The 16,709-nt window shown below is 47.0% G+C and overlaps 1 protein-coding gene across 1 annotated transcript in view; it reads left to right on the plus strand.

Annotated features, from left to right (window-relative positions):
• Window positions 1-16,709, plus strand: part of Heg1 (heart development protein with EGF like domains 1) — an 81,048-nt gene that overhangs the window by 41,879 nt on the left and 22,460 nt on the right. Inside the window, 7 exon segments of the mRNA XM_032900146.1 lie at window positions 1-353; window positions 2,797-2,913; window positions 3,966-4,085; window positions 8,104-8,207; window positions 11,199-11,257; window positions 11,523-11,683; window positions 15,257-15,391. The exon segment at window positions 1-353 is cut by the window's left edge and continues 976 nt beyond it. Coding sequence (XP_032756037.1) covers window positions 1-353; window positions 2,797-2,913; window positions 3,966-4,085; window positions 8,104-8,207; window positions 11,199-11,257; window positions 11,523-11,683; window positions 15,257-15,391 — 1,049 coding nt within the window.

Genomic DNA, 16,709 nt, shown 5'->3' on the forward strand with positions numbered 1-16,709 from the left:
CCCAGATCCTGTAGCTGTGCACACTACCCCAAAGGAACAACACCTCCCAACCAACCCTGAAATTCTAGTGCCACAAATCTCAACTAAAGGGGCCATCACCACAGAAGGGAACCAGGGTTATACGGATCCTACCACTCACTCAATCCCTCTGACCACGTCAATCAGACTAACAGAGGAAATGACCACGGAGATTGGCCATGCGGAAGAGTCCAGCCCGGTCTCACATTTCCTTAGACCGTCTTCACCTCAGACCACAGATGTTTCCACAGCTGAAATGTTGACTTTCAAATATACCACCTTTGCTGCTCAGAGCACCCCGCAGTCACCAACAGCACTGTCACCTCTAACCCCAGGTAAAGTGCATCTTAACAAATACATTGGCCACTAGGCCCTGTCCAACATTAGAGCTGCAAGGGGCCTGTGGTTTGTGTGAATGTGTAGACATGGCTAGTATCTGGGTCTGTTTTACGACTCGGAATGACTCCCACTGAAATACAAGGCATGAAGTATGGGCAGTGTGGGCCTAATTTTCTCCTGATATCCCCCCCCCCACGTTACATGATTCTTTCTGAAGAACGAGGAGAGAGGACACTTTGACCCTGTGTGACATGCATGGAAGATAGAACTGTACCCTGTCATACCCTGTAATTGTCAAACGTTTCGACTGTGCCTTTAACTCATCTAAGGTCAATGCTAGGCATAGATGTGGGTTTGCACAGTGGAGAAGCTGAAAGAGCGACTTTCATGGGGCTAAGATACAGAATGTCGGCCAAACACTTGCCTAGCGTGCATGTGCACGCACACACACACACACACACACACACACACACACACACACACACACACACAGAGTCTCCCACAGGTTCTCAGGCACCACAAAAGGAAGTTTGGGGTGGCTTGTTAGAGGGAGGTGTGAGTTGAATGTCTGCTTTCCAAAAAAGAACCCAGAGCTTCCGCCTCTGTCAGCTCAGGGGCTTCCCGAGGTCAAGGGAGGAGGCCATGAGTTCTTTGTCTCCCTGATTCTATTGCTACTTGGTTACCAGAAGACATGCAAACAAAAGGACGTTCAACCGACCTCATCCCAGTGAACGCTTGGCCAGGGTTTCTTTGCCCTGTGGGTCAGGTTATCTGTTCAGCATGTTGAAGGTGCTGGTGTCAGGGGGGGAAAGGCAAGCCCCGGGGTAAAGAAAGGCAGGAGAAAGACAGCAGGATGTGGGGTTCCCAGTGCGCTGGTAGGTGATCCAGACTCAGTCAGGGAGGACTGCTGTTGAAGGAGGAGAGACAGGTCGACCTCTTAAGTTACAGGGAAAGGAAGGGAAGGGTGTGTGGTGGCTACAGCCGAGAGCTCGGTTTGTGGTACGAATCTCAGTGAGGATGAATTTCAGTGAGTGCAGGGTCATAAGCTGTCCCCACTGCTAGGCCTCAGCGCTCCCTCCTCAGCAGCCTGAGTACGTCTTCTCCAGCAAAACCTTCACTTCAGCAGACTCCCTTAAAGCGAGCGTTAGCTGTGGCGGTTGCTGGAGGTGTTTACGGCACGTTCACTGCCAACCATAGAATTACCTAAGGGCACAGTGTTTAATTACGTAGGTGCTCTGCTCATGTGGGTGATGCTAGGTAACATGTAAGGTACGGGAACTGGAAAGAGGACATCCTTTCCTGTAGTGGTCCAGAGTTTGCTTCCTAGCACTCACGTGGAGAAGCTCACAACCACTTGTAATTCCAACTCAAGGGGTGCAGTGCCTCCTCCTGGGCTCCGTAAGCAGTGCGCCCACAGGCCCATACCCGCACCCCACAGACACATAATTTCAAAATGACAAATTTCAGCAAGGGCTGTGAAGAACATGATAGCCATGTCAACAGCAGCTCACTTGTTTCAGGCTATTTTGAAGGACCTGACTTCTGTTTTCTTTCCCTCCTCCCTGCAAGTGATAATATGGTTTCCAGCTTTTCAAAACCCCCTATAAAACAAGTATTTCATAACCGTGATGTGACCCTTCTCAGTTTACAGAGCAAAACAGAGGTAGGTGGGCACCATGAGGCAGGGAACGAATGGAAGATTCCATGGTGACATTAAAGTTTAACCATAGAGGCCGTCCTGAATTCAGATGGAGCCTATTTCTGTACATGGAAAGAACTGAGCATGAGTAATCCTAGCGCTTGGGAGGTGGAGTTAAGCGGATCAGGGGCTCAAGGCCATCCTGAGCCATACAGTTAATTTGTGGCCAGCCTGGGCTACAGGAGACCATCTCAAGATAAATCAAAAACAACCAAAAAGCGTAACAACTGCAAATAAATGGACGTGTTCCAATATTTTTTTCAGATAAAAGGTTTCGAGAGTTTTGACAAAGTCCAAGAGAAAAAAGGGAGCCACGCATATGTATGCGTTCATGCACACAGAGTGGATCTTGGAGCGGACAGGATAAGTTGATCAGGGAGTCTTTCCACCTTAGAACATGTTTTAAGTTGGCATTTACTGAACCCAGTAGAATCTTCTAAGTATCGCACAGGCAATATAGTTATCGGCCCTGAACCAAGTGGCCCGCAAGAAGCATTTAGTGTTCGTGCTTACATTCAGGTATGCAATTACCTAGCCCTTGAATACGGACCCAAACCGCATCAGTGCCCAGTACCAAGGCCTCTGTCTTCACGCCTCTGGGGATCCTGCTGTCTTTCCGTGGGCGTGAGTTTCTCAGGGCAGGTGAACCAACGTGAGCTAGAACCAAGCATTAGCTTCGAGAGTGAGATGTTCGCCAGAGCTGCTTGACATCGCCTGTCTTATTCCTTCAATGTGCTTAGTCCACAGCTGTCCCGTGAACCCTTGTCTTCACGACGGCAAATGCATTGTGGACCTCGCCGGTCGTGGGTATCGATGTGTGTGCCCGCCTGCCTGGCAAGGGGAGAACTGCAGCGTGGGTAAGAGGCACGATCGTTTGCTGTGATGTTACCTTGGGCTAATGGGCTATTCATAAATCCCTTTTCCAGGGTGGACGGCATGTACTGTGCTTTCAGAGGACCTAAGTTTGGGTACTATAACCCATATTGAGGGAGGGGCTTCATTACTGCCTATAATTGAAGCTCAAAAGCAATTGGACGTCTCTGCCCTCTGCAGGCACCTGCACTCATGCGTGCACACACATACACACAATTAAAAACAATCGTTTTTAAAAGAGACTTTCTCTTCTAGAGTGTACAAAGGTGAGATTTTTTTTTTTAAGTTTCATAGTCTTCCTGTTTGAGTGTTAGGATGCTTGTGGGTTGTCTGTATGATAACATGAAGGACCACAGCATGTTACAGATGAACTTTTGGCCTGGTCTAGTCTATAGATTACGCCCCTGCAACACCGGGCCATCTAGAGCTCCCTAAAGATACCTACACTCTCCTGCCGTGGGCATTTACTCTGCTGGTTCCTCAGCTCAGAATCATACCCTCTTCCCAAAGATCTGCTCGTCGAAGTCTCTTTAGTTTTATGTATTATTTTAGTATACTTGAAGATAGTCTTTAATTCTTCCCTGCATCAAAATCTACTGTTTCTACTGGGCATGTCTTTAATCCCAGCACCTAGGAGCCAGAGAGAGTAGGGATCTCTAAGAGTTCAAGACCACTGTGGGGCTGGAGAGATGGCTCAGCCGTTAAAGGCTAGGCTCACAGCCAAAAATATAAGACCACTCTGCTCTACACAGTGAGTTCCAGGCCAGCCAGGGATAAGAGGATGAGGCCCTGTCTCGAAACAACAGCAGCCAACTAGATCTACGTTTATCTCTGTACCTCCACATCCGCCTTGATATAGTTGATTCTTCATACGGCTACCACTGCCCTGGCAGGCAGTCAGCCCCTTGAGGACAGGGTGGTTTCCCGCTCTCCTTCGACAGCACTCCACACAGTGCCACTTGGAGCTTAGTATATACTGGATGATGGTTCTTTGTCCGCCACCCCATCAACATGCTCTTGTTTGTCACCCCTGCAGATGTGAACGAATGCCACTCCAGCCCCTGCCCTCCCCTGGCCGTGTGCAACAATACTCAGGGATCTTTCACCTGCAGATGCCCAGTCGGGTACCAGTTGGAGAAAGGGATATGCAGTCTGGGTAAGAGAGTTACGTCTGTCTTAGAACTGATTGCTTTCCTTCCTGATCAAAGTCAACATTTTTTTTCCAAGCTAAAAAAATGTGCAGGGAAATAGAACTGAAGCACATTGCCTGTTACTCCAACACTCGCAGATGCAATACTGTCCTTCGCCATTTGTTGATGTACATTATATTTTTATATATTAAGTTCAAGAGATATCTATAAGTATAGCCCTGTGATAGTTAAAAAAGGGACAAATACCTTAATGCCTGCATAATGTGCTCATTTGTACATAACAAACATTGTTTGCTCAACCATTCTACCCTTCAGTTAAAAGAAAAAAACAAAAGGATATTCCAGCTACATAGGTGTTTTAGAAATCCTTTATTTACTTACAGTCTCAAAGCGTTCATTTTTATTTATTTATTTTAGGGTTAAAAAAACAGTAAAATTCTGATTGCCTTCTGTGTGTATGCATTCTTCTCATTTTTTGAAAGTGGTCCTCGAGTTGTTAGCCACAGACAGGTACATTTTGACACAGCCGCCCCTGGAATCTGGCCAGGATATCGGTCATGTTTGTTCCTCATTGATAGGTCCACGAAGCTCCCCGGTTTTCTATTCACTCTTCATCCTATAGGCTAAACGCCCATGGTACAAGCACAACACATGCTCATAGCACAAAGCACATGTGGGCATTGTGATCTGAGTGGTGTGCATTTCATAACTGAAATTTATAACCTATGTAGTCTACTACATAAACTGGTCTTCATTGTGATGATTGTTATATTAAAGAGATAAAGTGAGAGAGAGAGAGACAGAGAGAGAGAGAGAGAGGAAAAATACAATTACCACCGTGACAGAGTATTCTAAAAATCCAAGAAATTAATTTTTCTGAGGAAAAATAAAAATTAAACTTCCTAAGGGAAAAAAAAAGTCAACAAAAATGCAGCAAAAACTAAGGCTCTGAGGTGCTCAGTGGCCAAGTGTGGGTCCCAGCTGACAGAGGCTTGATTTCCAGCCCACAGTTTTCTGTTATACAACAGTGTATTTTTTTTTTTTTTTTTTTTTTTATAAGAGCATTCTTGCATACGGGGTGTGACCCTTGTTGGGTTGCTGAATTTAACACCTTGCTTGCTGGAGAAGTTAGAATGAGAACTTCAGTTTCAAAGCTAAAACTTATCAGGTAGAAGAACCTGCCTCTTTATCAGCTACCGTTGCCCGGGTGATGGCTCATGCACAGTGATCAGCCAGTGTTTTTGGGAGAACCTGCGTCTGTGTTGCCTGCAAACGTTATCTGCATGAACCCCTAATACCCACAGACAGAAGCGGCTTCTTAAGGCTGGCACTCGACTAAAATAAGAATTTCGAAAATTGCCCGAAATATTAAAAAAAAAAAAAAAAAGAGCATTGTTTTCTAGAAAAGGGAAATCTACCTATGTAGACTTGAGTCAAAATCAAGAATTCCACTTATTCTTATGCATCCGGGTAGCCTGTTCTGTGTAGCCACACCCTATAGGGAACGAACTGAGAGTATGCAGTTGCAGAATAAAGGAGGCAGGAGTAGTCGTTGTCGTTGTTTGTGTTTGGAAACCGATGGAAAACACGTGTGGCAGATTTCAAATGCCTGGCTTTAGGCTCCCAGCCACCACCTGCACTGAGTAGCCAGAGCCTCAGTGTCCCCATCTGTTAAATCAGAGTACAGCATGCTCCCCTGCCCACTCAGGGTTTTGGGAATGTCGAATAAAACGATCTGTTTGAGCAAGCTCTGAGTATGAAGGGCTGTCCAGATGGAAGGCAGCGTTTGCCAGACTGGATGCTGTAAAAACAAACTGCTCTCAATACAGAGCAGTTGTGAGAGGTCAATGGTGAAACCAGCGGTTAAACGAGATAAAAATCTTATCTTGGGCCAGTAAGGTGGTCCAGCAGATAAAGGTGCTCGAGGCTAAGTCTGACCAGCTGAATTCGGATTGCTGGGACCCACCAGGCAGAAGGAAACCAGTTCCAACAAGCTGTTCTCTGAATTACTCAGGAGTGCGTTGGGCCGTGAACACACGGCAAATGCATGCAGGCAGGCCCAAAGTCAATAAATGTAATTTTTGGGGTTGGGGATTTAGCTTAGTGGTAGAGCGCTTGCCTAGCAAGCGCAAGGCCCTGGGTTCGGTCCCCAGCTCTGAAAAAAAAAACAAAAACAAAAAACAAAAAACCTGTAAAAATAAATGTAATTTTTTAAAACACCCGTTTTAAAGCTGGACGGCGTAACTGCAGACGTGGAGGTTGTCTCCAATGCACTAACTGTGTTAAAAACAGGGACACATCTGTGTCTCTCCGCAATGTCAGAATTTATTGAATAACAATAAGTTCACAAGCTACTTCAATTTCATTTGCTGTAATTTGCCAAATTATTCTGATCTCCCTTGATAGCTGGCCATTGGCAAGCATAGGTTTATTCCAGATTTGATTACTAATATTAGCTCAGATCACACATTACACATCACAGTAAAGAAGTCCTCCCATTTATGGGTTACGGGAGTAGCTGCTGCACCCTTCCGTGGTGTATTTCATAAGCTCTTAGGGCCTCCCTTTCCAATAAGAGTTTTATTTTAGTAAGCCCCTATACCCATACAGACCCAATCTAATTGATACATCTTTGCAACAAGATATTTAGCAGTCCGTGCCCCATGCTGGGCAGGAGGGAGTGTCTTTATCCACAGCATGAAATAGAGTTAAATGCTGCTTGTAAAATGGAGTCACCCAGGACAAAGTATAGGCTTAACGTCCCTGTTTTTACAATAAGCAGGAACTTAAGTCAAGCACGGCCTCATCGTCACAGAGGTATAAATGCCTTAGGCAGATCCCTTCCAGGAAAGAAGACAGGGTTTGGGAGAGGACAGACGATATTGCTCATGCTAAAAACAGAAGGCACAGGGGTTGGGGATTTAGCTCAGCGGTAGAGCGCTTGCCTAGGAAGCGCAAGGCCCTGGTTCGGGTCCCCAGCTCCAAAAAAAAAAAGAACCAAAAAAAAAAAAAAAAAAAAACAGAAGGCACAGGCAGAAAACTTCTGTGCGCCTAACCCTTACCCCTGGGTTCTTTCCTGACAGGAGAGTCTGGATTTGAACCTGGGCACGTGAGGAGTGAAGCGAGCAGGTCAGGTGACTTGTATGCAGAGTGCCTGCCCACGGGTAGCACAGAAGGGAGGAAAGCAGTTCAACGCCTTTCTCTTTTCAAGTCATTTGGCTTCATTGTTTGCAGAGAGGCATGCAAATTAGAGCGTGGCTGAAATGCTTTCCCTTGGCCCAGAGTGTTTTCGAAGAGCTGCCTGCTGTTCAGAAAGAGTCCTGAGCAGCTGGCTGCACTGAACTGTGGAACAAGCAGAAGGGTGTTAAATAAGAACTAGAGGCTTAGTCAGTTAACTCTGAAATGTTTTCCCTGGCTCACTTGCTAGCCTTCCTCTTCATGCAGCATGCACGCTTTCTGTGTTAGGAGGGCCTCAGCCCCTGGGTCTCAGGTCATTTTTCTTCTGTGTAGAGGAAAAGATATGAATTTAAGATAATGATAAGATGTAACTTAACATGATAAGTTGATATAATGGTAAGTAGCAATTGATAAATATAATTTAATATAATGAGGGATAAGATCCAGCTCTAAAAACGAGCTGTTAAGTTTTGGTTGTCTGTCCATTCTGGAGCCTACAGCCCAATCATCAGAAATTAGTGTTACCTAGAATTTTATTTTGAGTGAAATGGGCCTTAAAATTAGGGAGGATTCTCCCCCTTTCTGGACCCAGCAGTGTTTCTGACATGGGCTGTTTCCTTTACGTGGCTGATAATAATGGAATCTTAGCACCTTGGAGTCTAAACCTACTGTAAATGTTCGTCACCCTTTGGTCACCTTGAAGAGGAAGGAGTATATTTACCCTCAAGAAGGTACACACACATTGTCCTGTTGAGGAATAAGGTTGTCTGTCCCAGAGATTTACAGACGCGTACCTTTGCACTGGTCTCTGCTGTGTGACTTAATGGTCGATGTTTTCCTCTTCAGTTAGAACCTTTGTGACCGAGTTTAAGTTAAAGAAGACTTTTCTCAATACTACTGCAGAAAACCATTCCAGCACTCACGAGCTTGAAAAGGAGCTCGCTCAAACAGTAAGTTTCTGAACAACTAATCCTCTAAACTAATCCTAACTAAAGTTTCGGCAACGCTAATCCTCTGCTTGCTAGACCATCTCATTCAGAAGTGCATACTCCTTAGGGTCACCCATACCCCCCAGACTTACTTCTGTATTCACAGGGAAAGTTTAAGGTGAAGTAAAAAATTGGAAATCGGAGAAAAGTGTCAGCATCTGAAGAGTGCACATCTTCATGCGTGGTTCCCATCTGCCAGGCTTTCGTTTTCCTGTGCAAACACAGAGTCAAACAGGCATGGCGGCGCCCTGCGCCCGTGTGAGCTGCGGGTGAGGAGGAGAGACCAGAAAGGCATAGTGTCCCATCTGCTATGATACCTGGCGTGACCTCCTTGTGTTCTCAGAGCTTGGAGAAAGGCCACTCTCTCCTCAAAGGATGCCAGCAGCCTGATCCTAATTCCAGCTAGGCTTGGAGCTGGGCTTGGGCGCTCACAATGTAAATTATCTGGAAGCCTTGGATGCTGCTCTTTTTCCCTCTTTGCTTTTATAGTAGGAAAGAAGGACGGATAGAGGGGTTGGGGATTTAGCTCAGTGGCAGAGCGCTTGCCTAGCAAGCGCAAGGCCCTGGGTTCGGTCCCCAGCTCCGAGGAAAAAAAAAAAAGAAAAAAGAAAAAAAGAAGGACGGATAGAAAGAAATGGAATCGAAACCCAGACAATACATCTTGTTCTCAGCTGCTGACCAAGTCAAAGATTTGGTGTTTGGGAACTGAAATTTGCCATTACACTAAATTAGAGATGAAATTGAATTAGATTTGCCACTACATTGAATTAGAGTTCATATATTAGCCAGGAATTAAGTGTTCTTATAGGACTGTGGATTTTATTTGTGTTTTAATTTCATTTCCATGTCTACCGAGCATTTAATCTATGACAGGGACAATGCCAGAGGCCCAGTCCTGTAAGAGGGTGGGTGACACATCTGCATATGGAAATCGGGGAGGCTCTGGAAGCTGATGGTGTTGTCTGAGTCCACACCAAGCACAAGCAGTGTTGAAAGCAGTCGCCTAGATCACTGACATTACACTAACTGCAAGTCTGGAGGTTTCCAAGAGCACTCTACATTTCAATAATTTACTAGGAGGACCCACAGAATGTATTGGAGGCCATTATCTTCACAGATGCAGTCCATTGCTCTGACAAGTTGTAAGTTAAAATTAGCTAAGGGAAGCCATGCATGAGCCAGTCTGGGGGTTCCAAATGCAGAGCTTCTAATTGCTGTCCCTGTGGTATTACTGACATTGTTGCTATGTCTTGGCAACAGTGTGTAACTACGTGGAGTCCTGCCAACCATCATGCTTACCTGAGCCTTGAGGTCTGAAGCATTTATTTGGATGTCCCCATATAGACATGGTTGACTAGCCCATATGGCTGACTTCAGTCCCTAGATCCTCTAGAGGCCAAGATGATGTCATATTACCCAGAGTTCCCTCTGTTGTCCACACTAATGTTGAGATCGCATGGCTAATGACAAGGGCTATGCCAATTACTCTGGCACTATCCAGGTCTCCAAGCTCAACAAAATTTTTCTTGTCAAGCAGGACACTCTGAATAATAGCTTAGACATTGCCTTTCAAGAGCAGAGGCATGGGGTCTCTAGCCAAAAGTAGAGTCATTGTTCCTCTTGGTTATTCTGTAGGTGGATACTTTCTACTTCCTGGCTGTTCTGTAGGTGGATACTTTCTACTTCCTGGTTATTCTGTAGGTGGATACTTTCTGCTTCCCGGTTATTCTGTAGGTGGATACTTTCTGCTTCCCGGTTATTCTGTAGGTGGATACTTTCTACTTCCTGGTTATTCTGTAGGTGGATACTTTCTACTTCCTGGTTATTCTGTAGGTGGATACTTTCTGCTTCCTGGCTATTCTGTAGGTGGATACTTTCTTCTAACATACCGTAGGGCTTTAGAGCCCTGTGCAAAAGTGTAGTCCTTCCTGTTACACTGGGCTAAGCAATTTGCCTAGCTTGGTTGGTTTGTTTCTTTGTTTGGCCAAGTATCATCATAGGATACACTGGGCCCTGACACGCTGGACCCCAACTAGCAGTGAAGAATTAAATGCCATCGGAGGAAGCATCAGCATGGGCTTTCTTAAGATGGCATTGTTTATACCTAGAGATCATAGTAAGTCATTGCTATAGGATACACACACACACACAAACACACACACACACACACACACACACACACACACACACACACTCAGAGTAATGTGACATTCAAACCCACAAACCATTTGGCAGTATTCCATACCTGACTCTATCTTCCCAAGTCAGAGGGCTGTGAAGGCAGGTGGATCTACCCGGGATGAGATACTGAGGTCCTTTGCTCCAGAAAAGGGAGTTCGCTGTTAAGGAGGCAGACGCAACGCTTTGTGCTGCTCAGAGGCAAACTTGGGGCACGTCGCTCTAATTTGTTCCCAACAAAAGAGCTCTTGACTCCCGTCATGTGATTTCCCACAGAGTCCTTTTGAGGAAGACCTTTGAGTCGGGTCAACTCATTGGAGATTGTGAGGAGCCTGTAGGGCCCATCAGAGCTGGGGGCTGAGTGTGCTGAGCTTTCTCCGCTAACTTGTTCACTAGTCAGAGTCTAAGTAAACAGTGCCTAGGGTTTTTTTGTTTGTTTGTTTGGGGTTTTTTTGTTTGTTTGGTTTTTGTTTTTTATGAAACCCTGGGTCTTAGAAGGGATCTTCTCCTTTGAAGATGTTTTGTTTTCAAGGACGCTGTACTAAACATTTCTTGCTGAGATTTCCCTACTAATCTATTATCTGCCCTGGGGAGCAACAGAAAGATATTGCGGGGGACTGGTTGGGGGGAGTGGAGACAAAGGCCACACTGCTTTGGGTAAAGCTGCCTGCTGGTAGCTTGATGGCTACAGAAACTACCTATTTTTATCCTGAAAATAGGAAAATGTTTCTTGGCTCAAGGATTTTTGTCTGACAACCCGGTTCTTCATTTCAGTTGAACGTATGTTTTTCAACATTGCCTGGTTATATCCGAACTACAGTCCGGGCATCTAGGTGAGAAACAAACTTCCTTTGGCTTATGAACTGGTCTATGGAATGGGGAGTGAGGGTGGAGTGGTGCTGTCCCCAAATGGGTGATCAAAGTAAAGCCAGTCTCTGTTTTACAGCTAATATACAGGGTAGCCCAAGGCCACAGTCACCGGGCCTTTATGTTCTCCTATTCTTTCCATGGAGAATGGCAGTAAGATCTACTTTGCAGACTGCCTGGGACCCACATGCCATTTCAAGTCAGTTAAGGCCTTGCTTACTTTGCCCACAGAGAGCCCAGTACAGTGGTCATCTCACTACAAACCACCTTTGTCCTGGCCTCCAATGTGACGCTGTTTGACCTGGCTGACAGGATCCAGAAATACGTCAACTCCTGCAGGTCCTCTGCTGAAGTCTGCCAGCTCTTGGGGTCTCAGAGGCGGGTCTTTCGAGGTAAGGAGAGAGTCTCTAGGGGGGAACCTGCCCTTGCAGGCAGGCATAGACTTAGAGATGGGAGGCATTTGGGGCTCAGGCCCAGGGAAGCTCCTTCACAGAGCCTGTCTTTAGAATGTCTAAGCACAACCCTTCACGACACTCAGATGCACACATCTGTCTGCACATGGCTTTTAGAGCCTCGGCTCCTCGACATCCAACTCCTTCTGTTTCTTCTGTACAGTGTCAGGGTGAGGGGAAGAAGTTACAGGAGCTGATGGAACAAAAAGTTGTTACTCCTATTTCCTGGGGAGACACAGAGTGGCATATAGAGTCTGTAAGGTTGACAATGATCCAACAATCTTTATATAGTGATGACTAAGAAAAGACAAAGAGCATGCAGTATTATCTATCTTTCGTTTGTTTTCTATCATAAAAGCATGGAATGACTGAGAGGGTGCGAGGCAGGTTGCTCCCAGGAGTGCATGATGGGCCTCTCCCTTCCCTGGTTCTTGTTTGCTCAGAGGCTCTTGCTCTGTGTTAGGGTAAGGCCAGTGAGGAAGGTGATTCGGGACATGTCTGGAAGACGCACCTGCTATCTTTCAGGGATAGCTTTATAGCTGAGAGAGGAAAACTTGCTGGAATGAGAAGTGTCCCTAGGCATAGCGGGCTCGTCCCTCTTGGTGATCAAAATGTACTCTGGTTAGCTCGTTGTACCACTGGCTGAGGGCTTAGGCTAAACCTCTCCATCTGGCATCCAGATGTTAGACATAAATTGAAGGTATCAGGTTTTGGTGCCATACCCGCTGGTTGGTCTCGGCCATCCCGGTGGGTCAGGATGTTGGAACTGCTGGTCCAGAGCTTTCCTTGCGTGAACAAGTGCACTGCAGAGTTCAGGAGCTGGCACTTACCCTTTCACGGCGAGATAGGCTCTAGGGGCTGGCTGCTTAGTAACTGGGGGTGGAAATGGACCGAACATGACAGAGTTGGAGTGTCTTGTTTCAAAGTTCATGCCCTGTTCTAGAGTGCTAGAAACGTCAAGGCTCTCTGGTTGTATCTCTGGTTTTGTTTCTTTCTCTTGCCAAGGGCTCCAGGGTACCATTTTTCCTCCCATCGAGGTAGGCGCTCTTCAGTTTGCTTACCGTTCCTAGACTGCCTTCGGTGTGCTCAGCACTGGACCAGGGTACTTTTCTGTTGCCAGCTCACGCCTCTGTGCTTTGCAGATCAAGTTGGCAAGATTATGTGGATTCTCGAGAGCCCGCCCTAACAGGAGGGCCTGCTCGCCCAGCTGCCTGGCCTGGACTGCCCCCATGTGGCTTACAGGAAGACTCTTGTCCCCATAAGGAGGACTGCTTCCTTCCAGTCCTTTGAGCATAAAGACCTCCATGCACAGTAGCCGAAGTTAGGTTCCCGTCAGTTTTTCCTCCAGACCTTCTCTGGGTTTTGCCAAGGGGTCTGGCTCTAGCTCTTGGTAATGTTTCTGGAGCTAGAGAGGATGCTAGAGCAGCAGTTCCTCTACACCTCTGGGTTTCCAGCGTTTGGGCAGCACCAGGTGCTCTGGACATTGCCCCTGGCAAGGAGCTTTCTCCCCTCAGCTCAGAGAATGTCCACCTCCATCCTTTCAGAGTTCTTTAGTCCTCGTGGTCTCCTGGGATTTGGAGACGTTGGAAATCCCCCTTCATTGCCTCAGCCTTGGCTCCTGTGAACGTTCTTTGTCTGTTTTGACGGATGTTATGCCCAGGAAAGACCATGTGAATTACGAGTGCAGAAGAGTCACATCCCTGAGAATCGATTTCAGTGAGATTCTGCGTGGTCCTGTTGGGTGGCTTTACGAGACAGGTTCTTTGAGAAGCCTGAGGAAAGCCGCTCCTCATTGGAGGGGTAGGGCCCGCCCTCCCTGTTCAAACAGAAATCTGGTGGAGGGAGGGAACTGGTTGCTTTGTCATGGGGATGAATATTTGCTAGCAGCCTAGATCGGTGGTCAGGATGGAAGGAAAACTTAACATTGACTTCCAGAAGATACCTAACCAGAGCGGGCCTTTCCCCGCCTAGGATGGTCCGGACACTCTTTATGCTTGGAGGTGTTTCTCTCTAAGTCTGGTTGACTGGCAAAGCCTTCAAAGAAGTCAGATGTGAGGTCCTGGAGGCTGAGTCCCTCCCTGGTGCCAGCTTTGCAAACTCTGCCTGGTGAGATTTTTTCCGTTTAAACATTTTCCCTTAAATACAAACTTTTTTTTTTTTTTTTACAATAAACAAAGGAGCCCAGATTTAACACGTCAGCTTCCACCGATAAAGGCAGGAAATCCAGCACTGGGAACTAAAGCTGTGCCCTAACTCACCCCCTGGGAGCAGACAATCTTGTTCTCAGGGCTCTCAAAGGGGCTGGATACCGGGAACTCCACACGGGTGTCCATCAAGCCCTGGGGTCAGCTCCCATCAGCAACACTTGCCCAGGCGAGGGTTAATTTTGCAGAATGAACAGGAACCTTCTGAAGAACTTAGGGCCTTTTCTTTGAGGATCCCTACAAAACTGGCACCCACTCTTCATTGTAGAGTGCTCACGCCCTTCCCATGCCCCTGCTGCTCTCCTCCCAGGTTCAACTTGCCGTTGACCCCAGCAGCAGAAGCACACCTGCCTTACTCTTACTCTACCTTGGACATGTGTAGATAAGTTGCCACTATCCAGTTGGTTTCATAGTTCTGTTCCCTCTGTGCATCCACTGGCGTGGTAAAGTGTACCCTTTGCTATATAAAGCCTCAGAGGGCTATGCGCCCAGCGGTCAATACTAATTGATTCTTTATAATACTAAACTGATTCTTTATCAACCCTGAGGTAATGTGCATGAAACAAGCCTTCAAGCTGGGCTCCTTCCTTGTCTGCCTCTGGTTCTCCCGGTGCTGGTGTGGTGACTGATTGGGCCAATAGAACCCCCACCCCAACCCCGGCACATGCTCACCCACTGGTCACTGGGCTGAAGATCCAGTGCTAAATAAACCTTTCTACCACTGTAGTGGGAAGACAGACAGACAGACAGACAGCTTCCTGCCAACCCTGGGGAATCAGATTACCATTCAAACCCCATTCTATAACACCCCCCCTAAAGGCGACACACTGGGGGCAAAGCAAGCTGCCTTACCACGAGGAGTGGGCCTGGGCCCCTAGGACACACAGAGCTCGACATGTTTCCACACGTGACTGGTCTGACTGCACTGGTTGGTTTGGGTCCAAGCTCTCAACTCCCTAAGAACATGGTCACATTTTCTGGGTTTGTTCCCGCTCCCCCTCCTTCCTTATACCCAGTCTTTAGTGTGAAGATACAGAATGCACCACACCGAGGCTGCATTTGTAGGCTGGGCAGCGCCCTTTCCTTCCTCAGTTTGGTTTCTCCACGGGGAATTCTTGTGAATATTTATTTACCGGCGGTGACCAGGGAATAAGAGGCAGAGACCGTGCGGGGCCTCAGAAAGGACTATGGCTCCAAGAAGACTCTGGGAAACTCTCTCCCGAGCCTGTTGAAATGGCAAGTTCATGCGTCATAAGGTGTGAAGACGAGGTTTGGTTTGGTCTCACTGCCTTGTTTCTCCACATCCCAGCGGGCAGCTTGTGCAAGCGGAAGAGTCCAGAATGTGACAAAGAGACCTCCATCTGCACCGACCTGGATGGCGTCGCACTGTGTCAGTGCAAATCTGGATACTTTCAGTTCAACAAGATGGATCACTCTTGCCGAGGTAACAACGGGTCACCAGCAGTAGCATGGCGCTTGCCGTGTCGGCGGTTTCTGCTCTGGGCAGGCTCAGTGCATGCCGCGCTGGTGGTCTCTGCTCAGAGTGTGATGCTTCTAAACTGGGAGTAACTGGCTGTCTTAGTCAGGATTTCTATCCCTGAACAAACATCATGACCAAGAAGCAAGTTGGGGAGGAAAGGGTTTATTCAGCTTACACTTCCATATTGCTATTCATCACCAAAGGAAGTCAGGACTGGAACTCAAGCAGGTCAGGAAGCAGGAGCTGATGCAGAGGCCATGGAGGGATGTTACTTACAGGCTTGCTTCCCTGCCTTGCTCAGCTTGCTTTCTTATAGAACCCAAGACCACCAGCCCAGGGATGGCACCACCCACAATGGGCTGGGTCCTCCCCTCTTGATCACTAATTGAGAAAATGCCTTACAGCTGGGGCTCATGGAGGCATTCCTACAGCTGAGGCTCCTTTCCCTGTGATAACTCCAGCCTGTGTCAAGTTGACACACCAAAGCAGCCAGCACACTGGCTATTGCTATTTGGCCCTCAGCAGGAATGAATACAGTGTATCCTTGTAAGTATCTCCTGGTACCTGCTGTCTAGTCCATGCCATTTAAAAGGAAAGAAAATGGAAGCTATCACAAGGTCCCCTTCCCCTCCCTTGCAGTTGGAGGGAAGTTAGGAAAATTAATTCTCTCCCCAAAGCCTTGTCTGTTGCCTGTTTGTTACTAAAGGTAGAAATACAGGTGCTGAGCTGGGCCTGGGTCTTTCGGGGGCCACTGTGGCTCAGTAGTGAGTGTACTCACCGATGCTGAGGACACCCAGCTCAGAGCCACATTCTGCCTCACTAATCAGGTGTCGTCTTGAGCAAGCACTTCTCTTCTCTAAACCTCAGTTTCCTCTTCTCTGAAATGAGTGTGGTCTTTGAAATGAGTGTGGTGACACTTCATCTGATGCCCCGAGGAGGACAGAAAGCTGTGACTCAAGCTGGGCTTTGTAAGCCACAGAGACTTGCTTTGGGGTTTTGTTTTGTTTTGTTTATTTTTTAAAGATTTATTTATTTACTGTGTATATAGCATTCTGCCTATATGTATGCCTGCACACCAGAAGAGGGCACCAGATCTCATCACAGATGGTTGTGAGCCACCCTGTGGTTACTGGGAATTGAACTCAGGACTTCCGGAAGAGCAGTCAGTGCTCTTAACCTCTGAGACATCTCTCCAGTCCTGGGGACTTGCTTTTGTATTTATCTAGGTTGTTGATAGCTTGATGGGTTATTGTTTTAAAGATTGCTTGGTATGTTGGAGAGT

This window comes from Rattus rattus, chromosome 4, assembly GCF_011064425.1.
Source record: "Rattus rattus isolate New Zealand chromosome 4, Rrattus_CSIRO_v1, whole genome shotgun sequence".
NCBI lineage: Eukaryota > Metazoa > Chordata > Mammalia > Rodentia > Muridae > Rattus > Rattus rattus.